The sequence below is a fragment of the Eleginops maclovinus genome, chromosome 4 (genome assembly GCF_036324505.1).
Source record: "Eleginops maclovinus isolate JMC-PN-2008 ecotype Puerto Natales chromosome 4, JC_Emac_rtc_rv5, whole genome shotgun sequence".
NCBI classification, from domain to species: Eukaryota; Metazoa; Chordata; class Actinopteri; order Perciformes; family Eleginopidae; genus Eleginops; species Eleginops maclovinus.
This window is the reverse complement of record NC_086352.1, coordinates 4,731,568-4,742,577: the sequence shown is the minus strand read 5'-3', so window position 1 is coordinate 4,742,577 and position 11,010 is coordinate 4,731,568. Positions and strand designations below refer to the sequence as shown.

Here is an 11,010-nt window from a genome sequence, read left to right as displayed (position 1 = left end):
CCCTGAGTCCTTGTCGCTGAGTCCTGGTCCCTGAGTCCTGGTCCCTGAGTCCTGGTCCCTGAGTCCTTGTCGCTGACTCCTGTTCCCTGAGTCCTGGTCCCTGAGTTCTTGTCCCTGAGTCCTGGTCCCTGAGTCCTGGTCCCTGAGTCTCTCTAACGGAGGACACACAGCCTCAGAGAGGCTGACAGCAGCAGGTTAATGTTTAACGCAGGCCAAACAGAAGAAGTGGATATCCAAACAGAGCCGGAGATGGATGGAGCCGCTGACACACTCTCCACACACTCTCCACACACACCCACTGAGGCCGGAGCACTTTGAGACTGCAAACACTGAGGCTGAGAGCAACCACATGTTCTCCTGAAGCTGGGGGCGGGGGCTGATACTGCAGCTTCAGTATGTCTCACCTGGGTAAGAATAAGATTTATTTTTAATATATTGGCCTACTTTGTGTTCCCTTTGGGCTGTAATGGTTTAGAGGAATCAGGGTCTGGTGTGAAGAAGGATCAGTTCCTCTGCATTCATTTAGACAGGTTTGCAAAGGTCCAACACATCTCAGTGCGCCGGGGAGAACATTCAGTAAACATCAGAACAATACTCACTGCTGACCCTGGTCCAAAGACGGACCGAACACAGGCTGAACACAGTCCGAGGACGGGCTGACTGTGGGCAAAAGACGGATGCATTGAGGGCCAAAAAGGACCGATCTTTGGCTAAAGAAGAACTGACCATGGTCCGAAGAAAGACCAACCAAGCCTAGGCCAAGGAAGAACTGACCTCGGGTAAAAGATGGCCGACCATGGTCCAGAGAAGGATGGACTAAGGTCCAAAGAGTGACTGACCTCGGGCCTATGAAGGTCTGAAAGAGGACCGAAGAAGGACCGACCACAGAGGGATGGATGGTGGGTCAACACACAGCAACCCTGAGCTGAACGTTTGAAGAGAAGCTGACAGAGGTTCTGCTGCTTCAGGACGAACTGAGGGGATCAGACAGCACAGAAACGTGATCTGTTTGGAGAGTATCTGGACTCTCTGAGTCTCTCGGCTGACCTTCACCTGTCCGCCTCCATCAGCTCCGACATCCATCCCAAGCCCTCGCAGTGTCTCAGACCAGAAACATGTTTCTGATCTCTGCTCCCCTGAAGCCTCTCCCAGCCTCAGAGTATCTGCTGTAAACTGTTGGGAAGGTTTCTCTGGAGCAGAAAGGTTCTGATGCTGCTCAGTAAAACAGAGAGCGATGCTCAGGAGACCCTTAAGGCAACAAGAGGCCTTCAGGACTGTGTGAGAGGATCATTCACACTGAAGTCAGGCCAACCTGCTCTCGCCAGGGAAGGATCCCGACCAGAACATGGAAATAAATCAGAGAAGACGTTCCAGACGCTGACGGCTAATGCTTACCATCCGCAGGAAGAGCTCCGGCCAACAGCAAGCGTCCAGGAGTGTGTTATAATACACACACACATCCAGGTCCAGAGACAGGACAAGAGTGTGTTATAATACACACACACATCCAGGTCCAGAGACAGGACAAGAGTGTGTTATAATACACACACACATCCAGGTCCAGAGACAGGACAAGAGTGTGTTATAATACACACACACATCCAGGTCCAGAGACAGGACAAGAGTGTGTTATAATACACACACACATCCAGGTCCAGAGACAGGACAAGAGTGTGTTATAATACACACACACATCCAGGTCCAGAGACAGGACAAGAGTGTGTTATAATACACAGAGAGAGACACCCTCAGCCAGAAACACCAGAGATACCAGAGGCAGGTAAAACCAAAAGAGGAAACTAAAATATCTAAAATAATTTAAAGAAATCATTTCCATGATGAAAGATTGCAGCTTTCAAATTCTTCATTTAAATATATGTACACTTTTAAAAAACCTTTATGTAATGTTTATTATTATTTTCATAAATCATTTCATTTACTGTTTACTAGGTTACTATGTTTTCGTATTGTTTTATATTTTCCTAAGATGGCAAAATATGTTTTGATGTTTGAGACAAAAAGAAGCAGCGCTGGGATCTGTCCTTGTGTTGTGCAGAAAGCGTGTTTGAGAAACGTGCACCATATGAGAATCACAATCCAGAGATCTGTAGGGTCCAAACACAAACATGTTTAGAGGATTTATCGAAGACTAAAAGACTCTCTTTATAGATGGATATATTCAAACAGGTTAAGGAGTCTATCGCTGACTGGAAGCTGGTTTCCCCGACCTGAATACACGCTCTTATTTTGAAGGGTAACGCATGTGAGGAGCAGACTGCAGGATCAGAGACCTGACAGCAGCTGATCACAACCGGCTGACTGGAGGATGGAGATGTGTTCGGGGAGCGTGGGAAACAGCAGAGAGTGATAGCTGGCAGGAGCGGAGCCGGTTGATGGGAACACAGCGGAGACCACCTCCAGATGCTATATAACCTGAAGCGCGCGGCTGTCAGCAGTTAGCATGTGAATGCATCGTCAGTAAGGAACCTGAGTCCAGTTCTGACGTTTTCAGCACCAGAGATGTCAGGTCTAAGCAGAGACTGGCCACATTTGTAGTCCTGCTGGATGTATTTTGACTCCCATGAGTCGTGTTGGGACCACTGGATATAAAGAGGACGATTATTTCAAATAAATCAGCAATCTGTCCGATCCAGATGATCCAGAGTCCCCTAAAGCTCCAGGATCAACGCCACATTCTTCACAATCAGCTAATATCTTCCTGCACGTTTATGAAAGAGATTGTGTTTCGATCTTTTTGTTTTCCTGTTTTATTTTGAAAGTAACTAGTCACTTCCTGTCTCTGTCCTGATGTTTATGTTCAGAGACTTTCTGTGAGTTCTGGGTCGATGGACACTTTGGGACTTTTATCCAGAGAAAGTGTTTCTGCTTCAGTGTCCTCTCCGCCCTGCTCTCAGCCCTGACCGTGCTGCTGGTGCTGCTCCTGCAGGCCTCCGTACGATACACTTTACTGTGATCAACTACATACTACAGAAACTCTGACACTGAGAGCTGGGGTCAAACTCATTTAAATGCATCTATTATTCTGGACCTTCTGTTCTGTGCAGCTGTTTTAAAATCACTGCACAATAGGCGAGGAGATACTGGTCGGTTAAAGAGGACTACATCACTCACATCTAAAACCAAAAAATAGATATAATGCATTCCTTCTGTTCTGATTAGTCTAGTTAAAGAAGCCGTTACAAGTTTCTGAATTAAATCATTAAATAACATTCATTTCTAATATTAAAATAGACTTTGACATCTTAGAGTGAACGAACGGAAAGAAATCAAATAAGTTTGAGAAACATGTTGATATTATTTTAGGAGAAGTTTGAATTAAATAATGAAATAACATTAATTAAAGGGCCTCCTGTCATCCTAGTGTGAACAATATGAGATGATTTGACATTTATTTTAACGGAAAACTGGTCTTTTTTAACCCTAAATGTGACTTTTATTTTGAAGCTCTGAAACTGCAGAATAAAGTTATTTGAAATGTGTTTTAAAAGACAAACAGCAAACCAACAACAGGATCTGACAAGCTCATTTATTATAATCATTTTTATAATAAACAGATTTTTTGGTATTTCATATATATATATATATATATATATATATATATACTTATTCATATATATATTTATATAGAGGTGTATTTTACAATTCAGACAAACAGGGTTAAACATCGACGTAGAAAACAAGAAAACAAAAAGTGCTTCTTCCTTTATCTGAAGGCACTGCATGTGTGTGTGTGCGTGTGTGTGTGTGTGTGTGTGTGTGTGTGTGTGTGTGTGTGTGTGTGTGTGTGTGTGTGTGTGTGTGTGTGTGTGTGTGTGTGTGTGTGATGATTCAACAGTGGAAAAGAGGAAGAGATGTGTTGCATAGAAACTCTTTTTCACATTTTGTCTCTCTCAGTTTTTACTCATAAATACAGCGAGGAGCGGTCTGTCTGAAGCACACACACCTCCAGGAGGCAGAGTGTGTGAGCACTGATGCGTGTGAGGGTCCAGAGACGCATGCATCAGCTGCACGGGGGCGGGGAGCAGCACCACAGTTTGGTCCAGTTTTTGGCTTCTCATTATTATTCATATTTATACAGAAATTAAAAACCTCTCATTATTGAGTGAACGCTACAAGGTTCATAAGACTGATATTAAAGCATAAAGATATGATGAGGGCTCACACACACGCTTCATCTGCTGAATCCGTCATGCACAGATAATACAAACAACAACAACAACAACAACAACAACAATGAGCTGGTGACCTGTGCACCTCTCAACGTGCAGAAACAGTCTCTCCTGCAGGCTGCACCATAGCTGCTCTCATATCTGTGTGTGTGTGTGTGTGTGTGTGTGTGTGTGTGTGTGTGTGTGTGTGTGTGTGTGTGTGTGTGTGTGTGTGTGTGTGTGTGTGTGTGTGTGTGTGTGTAAGGCACAGTTGTGTTGAAGGCACTGAGGAGGTTTTAGTCCACAGAGTTTCTCCGGTGACATTAAATTCACCTGTTTTCCAGTAAAATTACCCAGAAGTCCTTTCTTCATCTGTCCTCTGGATGTATCTGAGGAGGTGTTGGAGACGCCCCCCCCCCCCCCCCCCCAAACACACACACTGTAGAAACTGAAGCTTTAACGTAATGTATCATGTCAACAAGTTACACTTCACTTGAGTATTTCAGTTTCATGTTGCTATGAATTTTTAAACCTTTACTTGTATTTAATGCCTCTAGTTGCTAGGCAGATTCTGATTACTGATGGTAAATATAACCCCTTAAATCAGACTGTAGTTCACCTGCAGTAAATCCAGCAGCTACCCTGCAGTATACAAAGCCATTCAAACTAGCTGCACCTTTACCAGCTCTGAGAACACTTTAATGATCAATCATTATAAAACATATCAGAGATATTATTCTGAAATGGACCAATCAGACAATGACTACTTTTACTGTCGCTACTTTAAGTACATTTAGAGGAGAGTACTTTCTACTTTCACTGGAGGAACATTTAGAATACTTTTACTGTTACAGAGTATTCCTACACTCTGGTACTTCTACTTTACTCAAGTACAAGATCTGAGTACTTCTACTTTACTCAAGTACAAGATCTGAGTACTTCTACTTTACTCAAGTACAAGATCTGAGTACTTCTACTTTACTCAAGTACAAGATCTGAGTACTTCTACTTTACTCAAGTACAAGACTGAGTACTTCTACTTTACTCAAGTACAAGATCTGAGTACTTCTACTTTACTCAAGTACAAGACCTGAGTACTTCTACTTTACTCAAGTACAAGACCTGAGTACTTCTACTTTTACTTAAAGATAAGTAGTTTGTTGACATGATACAGATCATTAGAGCTTCACCTGTGTTCCGGAATAGAAATCCCCCCGAAGTCCTTTCTGCTTCTCCTCCTTAAACCCCCCAGTCTGTCAGAGGAGACCCCCCCCCCCCCCCCCCTCCAGTCTCTCAGCTGCTGCCCAGCGGCTTGAAGCCCCCTCCCCCGTCGGGCAGCTGTCTGAAGATCCCCCTCAGAGTGTCCAGCTCGCGGCTCAGGTGCTCAACGCGCCTACGCAGCCGGTCGTTGTCGGTGCTGAGCTCAAGGACCCGGGTCTGGGTCTCGATGTTCCGGATCTTCGCCTTATCGCGGCTCTTCCGCACCGCCACGTTGTTGCGCTCGCGCCGCAGCCGGTACTCGGGACTGCTTTTATCCACGTGCTTCTTGGACTTGTGCCCCCCCCCCTCTCTCCATCAGCTTCATGTGGTGGTGGTGGTGGTGGGGGGGGTGGTGCGGGCTGGGCACCGGGGTCGGGGGGGGCGTCGGGTGCTGCAGGTGCATGGTGGTTTGCGCGCAGTGGGCGATCTGGTACTGCAGGTGGTGCTGCTGTTGCGGGGGGGGCAGCTGGGAGTACTGGTGGTAGCTGGGGGGAAACCCGGGGGCCTCGTCGTCCCGCGGCTCCTGCTTGATGGCAGGGGGGGGGCGCAGGCGCGGCTCGTACAGAGGATCAGGTTTGGGCTCCATGTACCCCCGGCCCCCCCCACCCTGCTGGTGGAACAGGTCCGCCAGGAAGTCGTCGTTGAAGGCGGAGGGGTCGATGTACGCGCTCAGGTCGATGGAGGTCTCGCTGTCTCCGATCTCCCCCCCCCCAACATCCGGGTCTCTGTAGGGCTGCTGTGTGTGGGGGGGAAGGCTGCTCATTAGGGGCCGCGGGGCCTCGTACAGGTGGGACAGCTCCATGGAGACCCTAAAGCCCGGCATGCATGGCGAGCTGTGGGGAGAATCCAGGTTGGAGAGGCTCGGTTCTAGTCCTCAGTTTGGAGACTCGGTTGTAGTCCTCTGTTTGGAGAGGCTCGATTCTGGTCCTCTGTTTGGAGGGTCTGGGTTCTGGTCCTCAGAGGGTCTGGCTCTGCAGACTCAGCAGGTTTGTGTCTGCTGCAGAGTCTCTTGATCTGATCCTGCTGCACACTGAAGTCTGAGCTGTCAAACTGAGCTTATATAGAGCAGGGAGGGGGCGGGACACACACACACACACACACACACACACACACACACACACACACACACACACACACACACACACACACACACACACACACACACACACGTTAATGACAGCAGTAAGCCTCTCTCTGCGGACTCCGTTCAGAAATGTCTTCCTCCGGAGTCGGGTCTGTTTTATGATCTTCCTGTGGACCCTGACCCGGAGTGAGATCCAGACTCTGGAGGAGCGGGAGTCGGTTCACGGTTCGGCAGATTTAAAATGCGCAGTGACTTTACATCTGGTTTGTTCCAGACTCCTGAACGCGGGTTTACGCACACTTTACGCGCGTCTTTATATCTCCGCAGTGATCGAGCTGGGCTTCAGATCCAAATCTAAACCCGAGTTCTAAAAACTCTGGATGCTCCTTAATGAATTATACATCAAATATATCCAAGTGTTATAATATGTATACCGCTCAGCCATAAAGCAGCGGGTCGGATCAGAGCGAGATTACAGTTTATGATCCTCTGAAGTTATGTGGTAGTATCTAAAGAGTCCTCCCTGTACATCACGCACCGTGCGTAAGGACCGGAGACATGCTGGCCAGAAACCCTGCGTGCAGCTGACTCTGGAGTTTGAGTTAAACATTTGAACTCTGAATAAAACAGAATGAGAGGTTAAACAGTGTAAGTATTCAGAGGAGTGTATCTCCAAACATGTTTTTAAAGCAATAAGTCTAAAGACAGGTGTAACTCTGCTGTAGATCATACTGTTTGACCAGGTGTGATTCGTGTCTGCTGCTAATTTAACCCTTTATTCGCTTCAGACTCGTGACTGTTTTAATCTGCAGCCCGCAGACTCATGGTGAGATATGGGGGAGACATGGGGGAGATATGAGGATATAAAGCCGGGGTTCCTGCAGGGTTTGGGGGGAGGAAGGTTCAGGATCACGGCTGAGTTTGACCCGGACTCTCAGAGGACTGCAGCGCCCTCTGTCGGCTCGGCATCACACTATTTATTCATTTAGATTCAATTCTTCCGTTTTATTTTATTTCCACCTCATTGCTTTGGAAAAAAGTTGACTGTCTTTTCTTCTATTGTCTTAATTTTCTCAGGTTCTATTTATTTATTTCCAACAGTCTTTAGGTGATATATAAAGGTTTAGAAATAGAAAACTAAGACCTTCTCCAAAACATTATTATAAAGACGCTCTCCAGATTCCACAGGCGAGAGAAGAAGAACTACCACCTGAAACAAAAAGGGAAGTTTATTAATGGAGAAGATCTGACAGAGAGACGTTACGTAAAGGTACAAGTACTCAGATCAGGAAGTAAAGGTACAAGTACTCAGATCAGGAAGTAAAGGTACAAGTACTCAGATCAGGAAGTAAAGGTACAAGTACTCAGATCTGGTACTTTAGTTCAGTTTATCTTTCTGTGTAATAATGTTTATTTTCAGGATGCTTCACAATCTTCTAGACACCCTTGGAGAAGTTTCAGCTGTCACTGAGGAAATATTGAACCATGGTCTCTGGATTTCACTCACAGCTGGAAGAAGGTGAAAGAGAGATGTTGGACAGTCGTGAGACAAGAGAGGCTTTACTGAGAAAACAAGTCCTGATGAAGCTATGAGTGGTCCCCCCCCCCTTAATCATTGGTATCCTAACAGGCCAATGGTCCTGAAGAAGTCTCCAATGGTCCTGAAGAAGTCTCCAATGGTCCTGAAGAAGTCTCCAATGGTCCTGAAGTCTCCAATGGTCCTGAAGAAGTCTCCAATGGTCCGGAGGAAGTCTCCAATGGTCCTGAGGAAGTCTCTAATGGTCCTGAGGAAGTCTCTAATGGTCCTGAGGAAGTCTCTAATGGTCCTGAAGAAGTCTCCAATGGTCCTGAGGAAGTCTCTAATGGTCCTGAGGAAGTCTCTAATGGTCCTGAGGAAGTCTCCAATGGTCCTGAAGAAGTCTCCAATGGTCCGGAGGAAGTCTCCAATGGTCCTGAGGAAGTCTCTAATGGTCCTGAGGAAGTCTCTAATGGTCCTGAGGAAGTCTCTAATGGTCCTGAGGAAGTCTCTAATGGTCCTGAGGAAGTCTCCAATGGTCCTGAAGAAGTCTCCAATGGTCCTGAAGAAGTCTCCAATGATATTCAGAGATCACTGAGGAGACTGAGGAACCCTCTGTGAGAAGTTTGGGTTATTAGAACCTCTAAAAAGTCCTTAAATCAGAAAACGTTATCTATCCCGGGGGAACTGAGAGGAGATGTGCCAGTTGTAAAGAGTAAAATGTCCAGACAGGATCCAGAAACCTGTTCTGACACCTCTGTTCAGGACTGGTCTTCTCCATGTTGGAATAATAAAAAGGCTGAACAGATTTTAGTTCCACAGATAAAGAGGAGCGCACTGAGTACACACTGTACCGCACACTGTTTGACTTGGCTCACAGCGAGTGTGTGTGTGTGTGTGTGTGTGTGTGTGTGTGTGTGTGTGTGTGTGTGTGTGTGTGTGTGTGTGTGTGTGTGTGTGTGTGTGTGTGTGTGTGTGTTCTGTGTCCTTTGACCTCTGACTGGGCACACAGAGGTCTAAGTTTAGCTACTTTATCGTGGATTGAAACTCAAGGAAAGACAAACTATGTTGTCTTGTTGTTGCAGGAAACCTCAGGATTATTATTTGGAATAAAAATAAAACATGAGGAACACAACGGAGCTCAGGGACACTAAAAAGTGACTAAAAAAAGCTTTTAGTAAACGCTGCTCATGTTTCCTCGAGCTGCTGAATGTTCTCTAAATGATGCATGTGCTGAAGAGCTGCTGTTTCTGCAGGAGTTTTGTGGGTTTTAAAAACTCTCCCTTTTTTTTCCTTTTGATTTTCTTTTCAAACTTCGACTTTTATGAATTTCCGGCTATTACTTCAAAATGATCACTTTTTTCCTAAAATATCAGACTTTTTTTGAAGTTCTGATATTTTTTTTATAGATGTTGACTTTTAAAAATGTCTGACACTTTTTCAAAATTATAACTTTTTCCCCCAAAAATCAGATTTTTTTTAAATGTTTTGATTTTTTTTCTCTTCTATTTCTTCAAAATTATCATTTTTGTTCCTAAAAGATCTGAAACTCTTTCTGGATTTTTTTCTTAATGCCAACTTTTAAAAATGTCTGATTATTTTTCAAAATTTCATTTTTGTTTTTGTAAATGTCTAAATTATCACTTTTTACAATAAAATGTGATTTCTTTGAAATGTTTCGACTTCTTTCAAAACTTTATTCTATTTCCTACATTTTCTTTAAAATGATCATTGTTTTCCTAAAAGATCTGACTTGATCTTCTTTTGATTTTTTTCTAAATTTCAAATTTGAAAATGCACACATTTTGTTCCTTTAGATTTTCTTTCCAAATTTCGACTTTTTGGAATTTCCGACTATTTCTTCAAAATGATCACCTTTTTCCTAAAAAATTTGACCTTTTTCCTAAAAAATTTGACATTTTTCCTAAAAAATTTGACCTTTTTCCTAAAAAATTTGACCTTTTTTCTAATTTCTGTTTTTCTTTTATAAATCTAGACTTTTAACAATTTCCGATATTTATATAAATTATCCCTTTTTCCTAAAAATTCTGTCTTCGTTTTGCGTTTTTCTTTCCAAATTTCTGACTTTTTTGAATTTCTGACTATTTCTTCAAAATGTCGACTTTGAACCATTTCCGATCTTTTTTCGAAGTTATCACGTTTCCTAAAATATCTGGATGTTTTTCAGATGCAGATGGTGGAGGGCTGTAGGTGAGGGTTAGTTGATGCTGTGGGAGACGGGAAGCCAGAACAGATCTTTGATGCGGTGCTGTGATCTGGTCAGAGGAGTCGGACGGCTGCATTTTGTACCAGTTGGAGTCTACTGAGAGAGGGTGAACTGATGCCGTCGAGAGTGAGTTACAGTAGTCAAGGCGGGAGGAAATGAAGGCATGGATAAGTGGTTCAGCAGCGGGGCGGGTAAGAGAGGGTCGGACCTTTGCAATTTTGCGGAGGTGGTAAAATGAGGGTTTGTGCCAATTATTAATAGTAGTAAACAAATATAACGTGTTTTTCTTTAATAAAACACATTTTTAAAGAGTTTTCTGTTTACAAAACCATGACACATTACAGGTCATATTATATTATAAGATAGTAGCAGTGATACCAGTTTGTAAGGTGTGTTTTCTTATTAGGTTTTTGAGGTGTGTTCCTTGTAAATAAGCATGACACATTTGGGGTTATTTTTGTATAATCATACAGTAGTAATACTACAGAAACCCCGAGTATAATTGGTAGTTTCGGTGTGATTGGATGTCGTCATTAGAGATTAAGTCATGCGTGGAGGAACTAATTTCACGAACCTCATATTACATAAACAAAACCAACAGAATGCGCCCTCCCCTATTGGTGGATCCAGCTGTCCATCATAGAGTGCATTGCATCACTCTGCCGCACACTCGCCTCTGATTGGCCTAACCACTTGTCCGCCACCGCCTTCCCCCCTCTGATTGGCTGATCCGGGAGATTGCCGTACATGGTAA

The 11,010-nt window shown here is 44.2% G+C and overlaps 1 protein-coding gene across 1 annotated transcript; it reads right to left on the bottom strand.

The window, feature by feature from the left end:
- Positions 1-5,441: 5,441 nt before the first annotated feature.
- On the bottom strand, positions 5,442-6,452 carry cebpa (CCAAT enhancer binding protein alpha). Its single transcript, XM_063882274.1, is given in 2 exon segments — positions 5,442-5,739; positions 5,741-6,452. Coding segments are annotated over 2 exon segments (789 nt in total). The 5' UTR covers positions 6,253-6,452; the 3' UTR covers positions 5,442-5,462.
- Between the last annotated feature and the right edge of the window lie 4,558 nt (positions 6,453-11,010).